Here is a 16,181-nt window from a genome sequence, read left to right as displayed (position 1 = left end):
TCAACCAATTATACATTTATTTGAACAGCTTATCTACGAAACACATGCTGCATACACACTGTCAGTCCATATAGCGTGTATTGATCCATGCTTGATTATGTCAATTAAGATAACTTCACATTGTAATGATCTTACAAACACTTCCATGAGTTGACTATTGGGAATGCATTTAGTACAGTCACAGTCACGTTGTTGGCTCTACAGGCCAGTTGCTGGTTTGATCCCAGTGTAACCGATGTGAAATGGCTAGCTAGTTAGCGGTGCGCGCTAGTAGACGTCACCCGCTCTGAGACTTTGAAGTCGAGGTTTCCCTTACTCTGCAAAAGCCGGAGCTTTTATGGAGTGACCGGTAACAATGCTTTGTGGGTGACAGTTTGTTGGTGTGTTCATAGGGTCCCTGGTTCAAGTAAGGAGAGGGACGGAAGCAACACTGTTACATGAATGCTTTTGACCGGGATCACACAGTTGGGCTTTGTCCAGAGGTCAAAGTAGGTTGAGTGCAGCCAATGTAAAATTTGGCTAGCTAGTTAGCGGCGTGCACCAGTAGCGTTCAAATCGGTGAGATCACCTGCTCTGAGACCTTGAAGTAGTTGTTTCCCATGCTTTGCAAGGTCTGCAGCTTTTGTGGAGCAATAGTTAATGATACTTTGGAGACAGTTGTGTTTCAGAGGGTCCCTGGTTCGAGCATGGAGAAGGACAGACAACGCTGGTACACAAACTAGCTCCAATTTCACTCTCAAAAAATGTGGTCTACGTTATACCTTGTGACCATGTAGTAAGTGGCACACTATGCTTCAGGGTTGCAGCACAAAATCACCCCAACATCCATACAAACAGGCCAAAGTTCAACAAATGCACTTCACTTTTGATTCAAGGACAATTAAATCTGAAAGTCTGAAACTTTATTCAACACTAAGATGCCTGACAACGTGAATTCTCTGATGCTTCTTAAGGTGACTGGACTGACTGAAAGTCTTGCCGCACTGTTGGCAGCCATACGGTCTTTCCCCAGTGTGAACCCTCTTGTGTTTCTGCAGGTTCCCAGCGTGACTGAAGCGTCTCCCACAGTGCAGGCAGCAGTAGGGTTTCTCCCCTGTGTGACAGCGCTGGTGGATTCGAAGATTCCCGATCCGGCTGAACGTCTTCCCGCACAGGATGCAGCTGTGGCTCTCCTCACGCCTAAGCAGAGGCCTATTTTGTCGCCTGGTGTCCTGGACCAACTCTGGGTGACATGTGAAGGGAAACGTGTCCACAAAGGTGTTTAGACCTTCTGCGTTGATGTAGTGCACTACACCGTGCATTTCCGGGTTGTTCTGCATGGGTTCCGGGGCACTGTGATTATGTGTTGCGCTACTATTCGAGTCTTCGCACTCAAAAAATGGGTTCTGGTCTGGGGTCTCTTGGGGGGCAGAGGAATATTCCAAGTGCTCAGGTTCGGTTTTGATTTCACCCGAGAACAGACCTGGGTGAGGAGGAGAGCTGGGATGGCTTAGGGGTAACATGTTGGAGGACATATGTCCTGTGTGCATGGAGTCTAGGTCAGCGTCACACAGAGAATGAGGCATGTATACAGTCAGGGCTGCCTCTGTCACCTGTGACAACCTCTCGGGAGGCGCTCCGCTACGCTCGGCTAACGTTAGTGTGACATTACACTCAGTCTCGGAATCCTCCAAGTGGTCTAGCTCCAGTGAGTTGTTGTACTCGATCTCCAGTCTCCTCCACGGTTTCTGGGTGAGCAATGGTTTGTCCTCGTACTGTGTAGACTCTGGGTCCTGCGGCCAGGGGCTGCCCTCGCTTCCCTCCTCCTGCTCGGTTTTACCTGAAATGGCTGTGGGAGCAGGGGCAGACTGTTGAGCTGCCAATGACAAAGATGGTATCAGAAAACCACACCAAACACCACAGAGGGTAACAATTGTTGATTGTATTAATTTGATCAGGCATATCACAACAGCGTTTCTCATCTGTCCCCACAGATGAATAACTAAAGGACTATCTAAACATCAGAATTTACCTAGTTTCTGCTACATGTGCTTTTGAGGAAAACTACCCCCAACAACTTGATAGCAGTCTCATCTGAGCAACCCAACATAATAGACTCAGAGCAGAAACAGAGTCAGGCCCTTCTCATTTTTACAGTCAACTAGGTATATTACTTCAACAACAAGCATTGAATCTCACCTGTGTTCTCTCTCTTCATCTTTTCCTGAAGTTCCTGTAGTCTCCTCCTCAGACTCAAGTTCTCTCTCTGAGTTCTGGCTGTTTTCTCCTGATACTCAGACACAGTCTCTTTCACCACCTCCAGAACCTCATGCACCGCCACCGTCAGCAGCTTCGCCACACGGGCGTTCAGACGCTCAATTTTCGACATGATTTACAAATTAGGTTACAGGACTACAAAATGCAGTGAATGGCTGTGAGAACGTCCAAGTTTCATGTAAAAAGGCAGTGCAGGGCTTACTTTGAAGCCATCGATGACCGTCCAATGGTAGCTGTTGTGAGCTAACTAGCTGCTAAGGTTACAGATCTTAACACTTAGAGGCTCTGACATGCTAACGTTAGCTTCCGACTACATCAATGCCTGTTTTGGCTCCGATGTTTTCTTCTTCGTCGTCGTCTGAGCGATCAACATGCAAGTTCAACATAAAATGTCTCACCTGTATCCATTTGTGGATAACGGCTGAACTGTTTTGTTGTAGCACAGGGCTCGTCACTTCCGCAAGTCACGTAAAGGGGCGGTTGCCAAAACGGACGCGCACTCAAGTTCGTGTTTCACTTTGACAGTGATTTTCATTATCATTATATGTAGTCCCAACAGTGGAATATATTTATTAACACATACATGTAATAGTACGTACATTTTGTTGGAGAAAAATATTTGTTTATTCAAAATGACAAGAGTTACACATTCTAATCAAATTTAGAGGTTTACTAGTAGTAAATATCAAATAGGAAGATTCTCAGACCCACACCACCATTGACAGGAATAATACAGTAATTTGTGGTCTTGCGCATTAATTCTATCAGTGGGATTTGGTGCTGAAAATGTCAATACCAGCTTTTCACAATATTGTCCACATCAGAAAACTCTACCAAAGATTAGTAATTATGTCAAGTCAAACACAAAGTAAGCAATTCTCTCCTGTTAGATATTATCCTTTCACTTTCCTGAACATTTCCCCCATACACTTAATCTGACCAACTCTAAATTAACGGAATGCCATAGTTCTCAGTCAAAGATCCCTTATGTTCTCATACATTATGGCACTGATCCTAGGTGAGTGAGTTGGTGCTTCTTGAAATTACTAGAATGACTGAAACGTTTCCCACACTGGGTACAGCCATACGGTCGCTCTCCAGTGTGGTACCTTTGGTGTATTTTTAGGTAGCCTGACTGACTGAAACGCTTTCCGCACACAGAACAACAGTATGGCTTCTCACCAGTGTGGACCCTCTTGTGTTTTTTAAAATCACCAGCGTGACTGAAGCACCGGCCACACAGAGGACAGCAGTAGCGCTTCTCACTACCGAGATGTCGCTGGAGTATTCTCAACCCTCCTGCTCCACCAAAAGATTTCCTAAATGGGAGGGTATTGTGCTGTTCCTCAAATCTGTCCAATGCCGATTCAGCATTGCTTCCCAATGCAAATGATTCCCCTGAGCAATTTTGGTTAGGCTGGAAGTACACAAGTTCATAAGACCCTGAGTTAGGTTGAAGAGGCTCTCGATTGAGTTGGGTCTGGGGTAAAATGTGGCTTGAGCCTGCACAGTCATAAAAATGCTTTGGTGTTGAATATGTGACATACGCTTCCACTTCGGGTTCTGGTTTGATCTCCTCAAAAGTCAGCAGTGGTTGAGAGGCCTGAGGGGAATCGTTTGGGAAAAGTGAGTTTGAAACGGTGTGAGTGGAGTTCATATGACTCAATTGTGTTTCTGACAGCGCAGTATCAGTCACCAGAGTGTGGTGTTCCTTTGCATGTGTATCATGTCCTATCTCAGATTTAAGATCCAACTCTCTGCTCTGGGTGGTCGTTTCTGGTCGTTCCTCGACCAGCAAGCTCCTTGGGCCACAGGCTGAGTGGAACGACCTGCTCTTCTTTTTCAAACTGATAGGAGGAAAGCCAAATGTTTGGACTCCAAAGGGTTTTTCGCTGGTAAGCCCATCATGTGGCTCTGGAGAGAGAATCTCGGTCAACTCCTCTTCAGACGGGAAGAGTTCAGTGTCCTCCCCCAGGGAAAGTTCCTGCTTACAATTCTGCAGCTCAAGTTGGACAGTCACAGTCTGCACAGCACCTGTGAACATGAACAAGATGCATATTGGCTTATAGCAAGGTAATAGGCAATTGACTGGGGGAGGGTAGCTGATGGTGGTCATAAGCAATACCATTTTATTTGTCCATTGTGAAATGTAAATGTGTCTTTCTGTATTTAGTTTGTTCTCAATCTCCTGGAGACCAAACAAGAGGCTTGACCCTGGAGCCTGTTAGCGTTGGGTCATTCCATGTCATTTCAGCAAGAGATTGTGTAACTTGCCTGCACAAAATACCCCATAATGTCAAAGTGTAATTATGTTTTTCGACATTTTTACAAATTCATAAAAAATTAAAAGCTGAAATCGAGTCATAAGTATTCAACCCCTTTGTTATGGCAAGCCTAAATACATTCAGGAATATAAAATTTGCTGAACAAGTAACATAAGTTGCTTGGACTCACTGTGTGCAATAATAGTGTTTAACATGATTTTTAAGCAACTCTTTGGTTGTTTACCTAGCCACCATTTCAAATGGTAACTTTTTAGCATTTGTGGCGCAAATCCAATGCAAGTAAATGGTACCTACAGTTGAAGTCGGAAGTTTACATACACCTTAGCCAAATACATTTAAACTCAGTTTTTCACAATTCCTGACATTTAATCCTAGTAAAAAGTTCCCTGTCTTAGGTCAGTTAGGACCACCACCTTATTTTAAGAATGTGAAATGTCAGAATAATTAGTAGAGAGAATGATTTACTTCAGCTTTAATTATTTCATCACATTCCCAGTGGGTCAGAAGTTTACATACACTCAATTAGTATTTGGTAGCATTGCCTTTAAATTGTTTAACTTGGGTCAAATGTTTCAGGTAGCCTTCCACAAGCTTCTCATAACAAGTTGGGTGAATTCTGTTCCATTCCTCCCGACAGAGCTGGTATAACTGAGTCAGGTTTGTAGGCCTCCTTGCTCACACACACTTTATCAGTTCTGCCCACACATTTTCTAAAGGATTGAGATCAGGGCTTTGTGATGGCCACTCCAATACCTTGAGTTTGTTGTCCTTAAGCCATTTTGCAACATCTTTTGAGGTATGCTTTGGGTCATTGTCCATTTGGAAGACCCATTTGCGACCAAGCATGTCTTGAGACGTTGCTTCAATGTATCCACATAATTTTCCATCCTGTTAAGTGCACCAGTCCCTCCTGCAGCAAAGCACCCCCACAACATGATGCTGCCACCCCCGTACTTCACGGTTGGGATGGAGTTCTTCGGCTTGCAAGCCTCCCCCTTTTTCGTCCAAACATAACAATGGTCATTTTGGCCAAACAGTTCAATCTTTGTTACATCAGACCAGAGAGTACGATAAGAAAAAAGGTACAATCTTTATCACCATGCGCAGTTGCAAACCGGAGTCTGGCTTTTTTTAATAGTGGTTTTGGAGCAGTGGCTTCTTCCTTGCTGAGCAGCCTTTCAGGTTATGTCGATAAAGGACTTGTTTTACTGTGGATATAGATACTTTTGTACCCGTTTCCTACAGCATCTTCACAAGGTCTTTTGCTGTTGTTCTGGGATTGATTTGGTCCCATGGTGTTTATACTTGCGTACTATTGTTTGTACAGATGAATGTGGTACCTTCAGGCATTTGGAAATTGCTCCCAAGGATGAGCCAGACTTGTGGAGGTCTACAATTGCTTTTCTGTAGTCTTGGCTGATTTCTTTTGATTTTCCCATTATGTCAAGCAAAGGTAGGCCTTTTTCCCATTATGTCAAGCAAAGGTAGGCCTTGAAATACATCCACAGGTACACATCTAATTGACTCAAATTATGTCAAATAGCAAATTAGAAGCTTTTAAAGCCATGACATAATTTTCTGGAATTTTCCAAGCCGTTTAAAAAGGCACAGTCAACTTAGTGCATGTAAACTTCTGACCTACGGGAATTGTGATACAGTGAATTATAAGTGAAATAATCTGTAAACAATTGTTGGATAAATTACTTGTGTCATGCACAAAGTAGATGTCCTAACCGACTTGCCAAAACTATAGTTTGTTAACAAGAAATTTGTGGAGTGGTTGAAAAACGAGTTTCAATATCTCCAACATAAGCATATGTAAACTTTCGACTTCAACTGTATATTCGCATTTTCATACTTCAAATCATCTATAACTAACATAATTGAGTTACACAATCAAATTGTAGACACTTTTTTAGGATGATGAAGGTGTTAAGAGTAAAAATGCTAATATTAGGTACCATTGACTTGCATTAGATGTGCTAAAAGGTTAGCATTTGAGACAGTTGACAACAAAACCAAAGCATGATTTCTGTCATACATTGTCCATAGACTGCTTACAGGTTAAGGAAACCAACATCATTTTGAAAATTGGTGGAACTGTCCCTTTAACATTGAGGGAGGTGTCACGGCTATCACCTAATAGCACCTAGTGGTTAGAACCTTGGAATATCAGGATGTAGGACGGGACATAAACCTAACAACTTCATACTATGTCAGACAGAGAGAACTGATACAATATACTAGTTCTTGGGGTGGGGTGTTGAGGGTCCATGGGTGACTTTTGACAATTTTTGGGATTTCTTACTCACTGTAAAATAAAAAATGTCCAAATCAGATGCAAGGTACTATATTTATTGAATATTCTATGAATTAGAGGTCGACCGATTAAATCGGAATGGCCGATTAATTGGGGCCGATTTCAAGTTTTCATAACAATCGGAAATCTGTATTTTTGGACACCGATTTGGCCGATGCTTTTTTTTTTTTTTTACACCTTCATTTAACTAGGCAAGTCAGTTAAGAACACATTCTTATTTTCAATGAAGGCCTAGGAACGGTGGGTTAACTGCCTTGTTCAGGGGCAGAACGACAGATTCTTACCTTGTCAGCTCAGGGATTCAATCTTGCAACCTTACAGTTAACTAGTCCAACGCTCTAACCACCTGATTACATTGCACTCCACAAGGAGCCTGCCTGTTACGCGAATGCAGTAAGCCAAGGTAATTTGCTAGCTAGCATTAAACGTATCTTATAAAAAACAATCAATCATAATCACTAGTTAACTACACATGGTTGATGATATTACTAGTTTATCTAGCGTGTCCTGCGTTGCATATAATCGATGTGGTGCGTATTCGTGAAAAAGGACTATCGTTGCTCCAATGTGTACCTAACTATAAACATCAATGCCATTCTTAAAATCAATACACAGAAGTATATATTTTTACACCTGCATATTTAGCTAAAAGAAATCCAGGTTAGCAGGCATTATTAACCAGGTGAAATTGTGTCACTTCTCTTGCGTTCATTGCACGCAGTCAGTGTATATGCAACCGTTTGGGCCGCCTAATTTGCCAGAATTTTACGTAATTATGACATAACATTGAAGGTTGTGCAATGCACAGGAATATTTAGACTTATGGATGTCACCCGTTAGATAAAATACGGAACGATTCCGTATCACACTGAAAGAATAAGCGTCTTGTTTTCGAGATGATAGTTTCCGGATTCGACCATATTCATGACCCAAGGCTCGTACTTCTGTGTGTTATTATGTTATAACTAAGTCTATGATTTGATAGAGCTGTCTGACTGCACAGTGGTAGGCACCAGCAGGCTCGTAAGTGTTTTTCCAGCTGCTCTTCGCAATGCTTCAAGCATTGCACTGTTTATGACCTCAAGCCTATCAACTCCTGAGATTAGGCTGGTGTAACCGATGTGAAATGGCTAGCTAGTTAGTGGGGTGCACGCTAATAGCGTTTCAAACATCACTCGCTCTGAGACTTGAAGTGGTTGTTCCCCTTGAAGCAGCGTTACCCATGCAGAGCGAGGGTGGCTGTTGTCGATGTGTTCCTGGTTCGAGCCCAGGTAGGAGCGAGGAGAGGGACGGAAGCTATACTGTTACACTGGCAATACTGAAGTGCCTATAAGAACATCCAATAGTCAAAGGTTAATGAAATACAAATGGTAGAGAGATAAATAGTCCTATAATTTCTATAATAACTACAACCTCACACTTCCTACCTGGGAATATTGAAGATTCATGTTAAAAGGAACCACCAGCTTTCATATGTTCTCATGCTCTGAGCAAGGAACTTAAATGTTAGCTTTCTTACATGGCACATATTGCACTTTTACTTTCTTCTCCAACACTTTGTTTTTGCATTATTTAAACCAAATTGAACATGTTTCATTATTTATTTGAGGTTAAATTGATTTTATTGATGTATTATATTAAGTTAAAATACGTGTTCATTCAGTATTGCTGTAATTGCCATTATTACAAAAAAATAAAAAAATAAATCAGCTGATTAATTGGTATAGGATATTTTTGGCCCTCCAATAAACGGTATCGGCGCTGAAAAATCATAATCAGTCGACCTCTAATATGAATCCTATACATTTAAATGGACAATTTGGGTGCCATCAATTTGCTTAATTTCTAAGAACTCAAAAGCATATTTAAACAAAATAATGTTGCAGGAATGCTAATATTATCTGTTTAACAACAGAAACCATTTCATAATCTGAGATGGTGGGTGTCAAAATCCTCTTGTGCTTTGAGGTGGAATACCTACTTTAGAGTACAATGCTCAAGGGAACATCGCCTAGCATACACTCACTACTCGGACTCACCTGTGTTCTCTCTCTTCATCTTATCCTGGAGTTCCTGCAGAATTTTCCTCAGACTCTCATTCTCTCTTTGAGTTTTGGCCGTGTTCTCCTGATACTCTGACACCGTCTCTTTAACCACCTGCAGAACCTCATGCACCGCCACCGTCAGCAGTTTCGCCACACGGGCGTTCAGACGCTCAATTTTAGACATCTTTCGAAGGCTTCCATCTGCTTAATAGATGAGGTGCAAAACTCTTAAAATCAGCACTAGAAATACAGTTAAAACGTGGTGTAAAATGTATCACATGAATGAAACAATGCAACTGCATTGAGTGCAAGACTTCCAAGGCAGTGGCTAGGTTTTCATCCAAATGGCGACAGATTTTCGTGCGAATATTCTAGAAAATATGCCAATTTTCCCACAAAATGGATTTATTGCGGTTTTTTTAAATCAGTGCTTGATGACGTATTACACACAACATTTACATTTTCATGTACCGAATAATAATCTAAAGTTCAATGTGTTTCAATCGCATTTTCAACTCTACGGATAGTTTTGTCACAATGGCAAATGTGCCTACTCTGGTCTTGGCACCTGCGCTCTATAGCCAACAGCTCGCAGACACATTGCGGGTAGGCTGTGCGGGTTGTCTATTCTACATGATGAGATTGTTATGGATAAGAGCGATAATATTTGTATTTGTCAAGCATCATGTCCCTAGACTAATACCCTCGATATTAATTGGAAAGCAGCCTCAAGCTCAACACCGTGCACTTTCACCACCATGTGAAGTTAATCGTAACGTATTTCATTGCATCTTAATAAACTGTATGGTTTCCCGAGTCGTACTAGTGGGATGACCACACACCATATCATCGCGTGCCTCCAAATGTACTTCGATTTGATGGTTATATCAACATTTGCGCATGAAGGCGTTTCCACCGCCATTTCCATCATAATGAATTTTACCGACACAAAAAGATACAATGTCAAAAAAACGTCTGTCGGTATTTATAACATTACACCAAAACTTCCACATCTGTCGCGATTTTTTTATACTAAGGGACTTTCCTCGCATAAAAACTGTGGATGGAAACGTGGTTAATGACAGATATTTACATTACATTTTCATGACGGATAACGTACAAGGATAAATACTATTAATGGAACCTTACCCATTTGACTTCTCCTCTCACTCCTTCGAGCATGGAATCCGCCTGAAATGCAAGTTAATCACAAACCGACTTTTGTGCTGGGGTGTCCGCCAGATTCTTGATTCGATATCTCTAGACGGGGACATTTAACAACAGATTAGAGAAAGATTGGACATAAACAACATTTGTCAGATCATCGTCTCATCAGAACCACAAATGAAATACTTCCGGGTCATAGAATTTCAAAAAAGTTCAAAATAAAAGTCTCTTTCGACATATTCAAATCAAAATGTATTTCTCAAACGCACCGAATACAACAGGTGTAGACCTGACAGTGAAATGCTTACTTTACAAGCCCTTAACCAACAATGCAGTTTTAAGACAAAGTAAAAAATAACAAATAATTAAAGGGCAGCAGTAAAATAACAGTAGCGAAGATATTTACAGGGGGTACCGGCACAGAGTCAATGTGTGGGGGCACAGGTTAATCGAGGTAATTGAGGTAACATGTACATGTAGGTAGAGTTAGTGACTACAGTAAGTGACTACAGTATGCATAGATAATAAACAGAGAGTAGCAGCAGAGTAAAAGGGGGGGGGGGATGCAAATAGTATGGGTAGCCATCTGATTAGATGTTCAGGAGACTTATGGCTTGTGGGTAGAAACTGTTAAGAAGCCTCTTGGACCTAGACTTGGTGCTCCGGTACCGCTTGCCGTGCGGTAGCAGATAGAACAGTCTATGACTAGGGTGGCTGGGGTCTTTGACAATTTTTAGGGCCTTCCTCTGACACCGCCTAGTATAGAGGTCCTGGATGACAGGAAGCTTGGCCCCAGTGATGTACTGGGCCGTACGCACTACCCTCTGTAGTGCCTTGTGGTTGGAGGCTGAGCAATTGCCAAACCAGGCAGTGATGCAACGAGTTAGGATGCTCTCGATGGTGCAGCTATTGAACATTTTGAGGATCTGAGGACCCATGCCAAATCTCCTGCACTCTTCACGACTGTCTTGGTGTGTTTGGATCATGATAGTTTGTTGGTGATGTAGACACCCAGGAACTTAATGCTCTCAACCTGCTCCACTACAGCCCCGTCGATGAGAATGGTGCTCAGTCCTCCTTTTCTTGTAGTCCACAATCATCTCCTTTGTCTTGATCACGTTGAGGGAGAGGTTATTGTCCTGGCACCACACGGCCAGGTCTCTGACCTCCTCCCTATAAGCTGTCTCATTGTTGTCAGTGATCAGGCCTACCACTGTTGTGTCATCTGCAAACTTAATGATGGTGTTGGAGTCGTGCCTGGCCATGCAGTCATGAGTGCACAGGGAGTACAGGAGGGGACAGGGCACGCACCCGAGGGGCCCCCATGTTAAGGATCAGCATGGCGGATGTATTGTTACCTACCCTTACCACCTGGGGGCGGCCCGTCAGGAAGTCCAGGATCCAGTTGCAGAGGGAGGTGTTTAGTCCCAGGGTCCTTAGCTTTGAGTTTTGAGGGCACTATGGTGTTGAACGCTGAGTGGTAGCATTCTCACTTAGGTGTTCCTTTTGTCCAGGTGGGAAATGGCAGTGTGGAGTGCAATATAGAATGCATCATCTGTGGATCTGTTAGGGCAGTATACAAATTGGAGTGGTTCTAGGGTTTCTGGGATTATGGTGTTGATGTAAGCCATGACCAGCCTTTCAAAGCACTTCATGGCTACAGACGTGAGTGCCACGAGTTGGTAGTCATTTAGGCAGGTTACCTTAGTGTTCTTTGGCACAGGGACTATGGTGGTCTGCTTGAAACATGTTGGTATTCCAGACTCAGTCAGGGACAGATTGAAAATGTCAGTGAAGACACATGCCAGTTGGTCAGCGCATGCTCGGAGTACACGTCCTGGTAATCCGTTTGGCCCTGCGGCCTTGTGAATGTTGACCTGTTTAAAGGTCTTACATCGGCTACGGAGAGTGTGATCACACAATCGTCCGGAACAGCTGATGCTTTCATGCATGCTTCAGTATTGCTTGCCTCGAAGCGAGAATAGAGGTAATTTAGCTCGTCTGGTAGGCTCGTTTCAATGGGCAGCTTGCGGCTGTGCTTCCCTTTGTAGTCCATAATAGTTTGCAAGCCCTGCCACATCCGACGAGCATCGGAGCCGGTGTAGTACGATTCAATCTTAGTCATGTATTGACACTTTGCCTGTTTGATGGTTCATTGGAGGGCATAGCAGGATTTCTTATAAGCTTCCGGGTTAGAGTCCCACTCCTTGAAAGCGATAGCTCTACCCTTTAGCTCAGTCACATATTCCAGTCTGTGCTAAAAAACAGTCCTGTAGCTTATCATCTAAGTCATCTGATTACTTCTTTATTGACCTAGTCACTGGTGCTTCCTGCTTTAGCAGGAATGAGGAGGATATAATTATGGACAGATTTGCCAAATGGAGGGCAAGTGAGAGCTTAGTACACATCTCTGTGTGTGGAGTAAAGGATGGTCTAGATTGTCTTTCCCTCTGGTTGCACATTGACCATGCTGGTAGAAAGGACGTAAAACGGATTTAAGTTTCCCTGCATTAAAGTCCCCGGCCACTAGGAGCGCCGCATCTGGATGAGCGTTTTCCTGTTTGCTGATGGCCGTATTCAGCTCATTGAGTGCGGTCTTAGTACCAGCATCAGTTTGTGGTGGTAAATAGACAGCAATGAAGAATATAGATGAAAACTCTCTTGGAAAATAGTGTGGTCTACAGCTTATCATGAGATACTCTACCTCAGGCGAGCAAAACCTCGAGACCTTCTTACTATTAGATGTCGTGCACCAGCTGTTGTTTACAAATTTAAACAGACCGCCACCTCGTCTTACCGGAGGCAGCTGTTCTATCTTGTCGATGCAGTGTAAAACCCACCAGCTGTATGTTATTCATGTCATCATTCAGTCACGACTCGGTGAAACTTAAGATACTACCGTTTTTAAAGTCCCATTGGTAAGATATATACGTGATCGTAGTTCGTCTATTTTGATATCCAATGATTGTACGTTGGCTAATAGGACTGATGGTAAAGGCAGTCTAAACATAAAAAATGGTTATAATAGTTTTATATTTAAGTGACATTTGCATTAAATGTGGGTTTAAAACATGTTTGATGGTCAAATAAATGGTATATAAGCAAAAATGTATTCCATATAGATTGATTTGCATTGTGGAATGGGCGGGGTAAAAGGCCAGAAACACTCTGTATTATTCAGAGCCACATGAATTGACACCATATATACATTCTACAGACCCTACTGAGCACAGGAGGTTGGTGGCACTTTAATTGGAGAGGACAGGCTCGTGGTAATGGCTGGAGCGGAATAGTATAAAATACAGCAAACACTTGGTTTCCATTTGTTTGATGACATTCCATTTGCTCCGTTACAGACATTATTATGAGCTGTCCTCCCCTGAGCACCCTCCACTGCTACTGAGTATTCCTTACAATGCTTTTACTGTGGCACCCAGAATAGTTTTCACTCTATAAGCCAATATGTATTCCATATAGTGATTCACATTGTGACCAATGGAATGGGTGGAGTAAAAGGCCAACAACACTCTGTATTATTCAGAGCCCCATAAAATAATACAATATACAGTACCAGTCAAAAGACTGGACACAGCTACTCCTTCCTGGGTTTTTCTTTATTTGTACCTATTTCTACATTGTAGAATAGTGAAGACTTCAAAACTATGACATAACACATATGGAATCATGTAGTAACCAAAAAAGTGTTAAAGAAATCAAAATATATTTAATATTTGAGATTCTTCAAAGGAGCCACCCTTTGCCTTGATGACAGCTTTGCACACTCTTAGCATTCTCTCAACCAGCTTCATGAGGTAGTCACCTGGAATGCATTTCAATTAACAGGTGTGCCTTGTTAACCTTTTCACAGGTACCAACACAGAAGTGTGTTCATTCTACAGTGTTCCCTGTAGAGTATGACCAAACCAGTGTGATTAGAATGCGTATTTAGAACGTCTAGTTTCGAATGACGCCACAATCAGCATTTGCGCTGGCCACACTGTTTTTTTCAGAAACATTTTGCACAAACACAGTCCTTACAAAGTTATGTCCAGAATGTGAGCAGTTTATTTTTGGATGCAATGTTTACACATTCACAGCAGTAGCTACAGCATAACACAATCCTCCAAACCCGAGTAATGTAGGCTATATTTGTCCTAGCACTAACTGAGGAAAGATTGACATAACACAAGCGGTCATATTAACTCTCAGCTGACAGAAACTACAATATGAATTATCTAATAGCAATTGCTATTTATAATTAATGACATCACGGGTGAGCTCACCATTGATCGAAATAATTGAGTAAAACACTTTCTAGAAATCGAAGTAATCAGGTGATGGGTAGTTTGTGCGCACCGCCATGCTTGTTTTTGTCGCATCAACCAAAGATAATAAGAGGAGACAAGATGAGTTTGGTCTGGTTGTAGTATGCATGTTGAAGGGTATGTGTCATATACGATCATCCACTTCCATTCATTCACTTCTGAAGTTTACCCGAAAATGAGTGAACCATTCCATAACCTCATTATAACATCTTTGGTCTGGCATATTACGTAACACCCAGAATACATCGTATAATATCAACAAACATGGCACCACACATAGCTGGCAAATAGCTTAGCTTAATATAATCAGTACAACCTTCCAAAAAGTATTTTACACACATCATAGGTGTCCATTACAATATATGCAATAATCGGAATGCATTATTTGTCACCAGTAATTGAAAACATGTGAATAAAACTGTAATACATTATTCTCCATACATACATACATACATACATACATACATACATACATACATACATACATACATACATACATACATACATACATACATACATACATACATACATACATACATACATACATACATACATACATACATACATACATACATACATACATACATACATACATACATACATACATACTGTATGCGCCTACAGTAGAAACGACAACATGATATACAGAAAATAAGGAACTTACTTTGATAGGAACGTACACATGTCCAAAGTTATTATGTGTAGTAAAACAACAAGGAAGGCAAAGTGAGCACCAGCAAGAACATTTTCCAATTCGTGCAAGACTGCGCAAATATTTGCATACTTGATCTGCGCAAACATGAGTGAAGTGTGGTGGCTTCTCCTGGAAGAGAGAAGTTTACCCGACTCGGTAAAGCTTCAAACATAAATTGTCCGCAGCGCTGAAATGGACTACTTCTATATGAATTAATGAGGAGGCGGAACACACCTCAATTCAAACTGTTGTTAGAAAATACAACTTGATAGAAAATGATTCGAAATTGGCAAGTTGAAACATAGCCTATAGATAATTAGCAGGTAGTGCGTGTTAATCTCCTGTTGCGTAATAATCACATTTTGGAAAAGTGAGGGCATTCTGACATCACGTGTATAAAACAACTCACGCTTGGGCGACCGTTAGAAATATTTGGAACTCATGTGAAAAAGTTAAAAGTTAATTTGTGAAATCTCTTTCCTTCATAATGCGTTTGAGTCAAACAATTGTGTTGTGACAAGGTAGGGGTAGGGGACCAAGTCCATATTTTGGCAAGAACAGCTCAAATAAGCAAAGAGAAATGACAGTGACATGAAGGTCAGTCCATATGGAAAATTTCAAGAACTTTTACATTTTCTTCAAGTGCAGTCGCAAAAACCATCAAGCGCTATGATGAAACTGGCTCTCATGAGGACCGCCACAGCTAAGGAAGACCCAGAGTTACCTCTGCTGCAGAGGATACGTTCATTGGAGTTAAACTGCATCTCCGATTGCAGCCGAAATAAATGTTTCACAGTGTTCAAGTAACAGACACATGTCAACATCAACTGTTCAGAGGAGACAGCGTGAATCAGGCCTTCGTGGTCGCATTGCTGCAAAGAAACCACTACTAATGGACACCAATAACAAGAGACTTTCTTGAGCCAAGAAACACAAGCAATGGACATTAGACCGGTGGAAATCTGTCCTCTAGGCAGAGGTCCGCTGTCCAGTGTCTGTGTTCTTTTGACCATCTTAATCTATTCTTTTTATTGGCCAGTCTGAGATATGGCATTTTATTTGCAACTCTGCCTGGAAGGCCAGCATCCC

The 16,181-nt window shown here is 41.9% G+C and overlaps 2 protein-coding genes across 4 annotated transcripts; both read right to left on the bottom strand.

The window, feature by feature from the left end:
- LOC135504765 (zinc finger protein 135-like) lies at window positions 1–2,733 on the bottom strand. Of its 2 annotated transcripts, none has more exons than XM_064923618.1 (2): window positions 2,179–2,733; window positions 1–1,855 (listed from the first exon to the last, which is right to left on the bottom strand). In XM_064923618.1, the coding sequence occupies exons 1-2, from the start codon at window positions 2,366–2,368 to the stop codon at window positions 903–905; spliced, it is 1,143 nt and encodes a 380-aa protein (XP_064779690.1). In that variant the 5' UTR covers window positions 2,369–2,733; the 3' UTR covers window positions 1–902. The 2 variants fall into 2 exon arrangements, with proteins under 2 accessions (XP_064779690.1, XP_064779691.1); XM_064923619.1 differs by having other exon boundaries at window positions 1–1,828.
- A 123-nt stretch (window positions 2,734–2,856) lies between these two features.
- LOC135504762 (zinc finger and SCAN domain-containing protein 2-like) lies at window positions 2,857–10,268 on the bottom strand. 2 transcript variants are annotated; one of them, XM_064923613.1, is made up of 3 exons: window positions 10,056–10,268; window positions 8,901–9,110; window positions 2,857–4,290 (listed from the first exon to the last, which is right to left on the bottom strand). In XM_064923613.1, the coding sequence occupies exons 1-3, from the start codon at window positions 10,057–10,059 to the stop codon at window positions 3,257–3,259; spliced, it is 1,248 nt and encodes a 415-aa protein (XP_064779685.1). In that variant the 5' UTR covers window positions 10,060–10,268; the 3' UTR covers window positions 2,857–3,256. The 2 variants fall into 2 exon arrangements, with proteins under 2 accessions (XP_064779685.1, XP_064779686.1); XM_064923614.1 differs by having other exon boundaries at window positions 8,901–9,107.
- Between the last annotated feature and the right edge of the window lie 5,913 nt (window positions 10,269–16,181).

The sequence above is a fragment of the Oncorhynchus masou genome, chromosome 18, assembly GCF_036934945.1.
Source record: "Oncorhynchus masou masou isolate Uvic2021 chromosome 18, UVic_Omas_1.1, whole genome shotgun sequence".
In the NCBI taxonomy this organism is placed as follows: Eukaryota; Metazoa; Chordata; class Actinopteri; order Salmoniformes; family Salmonidae; genus Oncorhynchus; species Oncorhynchus masou.
The sequence above is the reverse complement of the archived record's forward strand: the minus strand, read 5'-3'. Positions and strand labels throughout refer to the sequence as shown.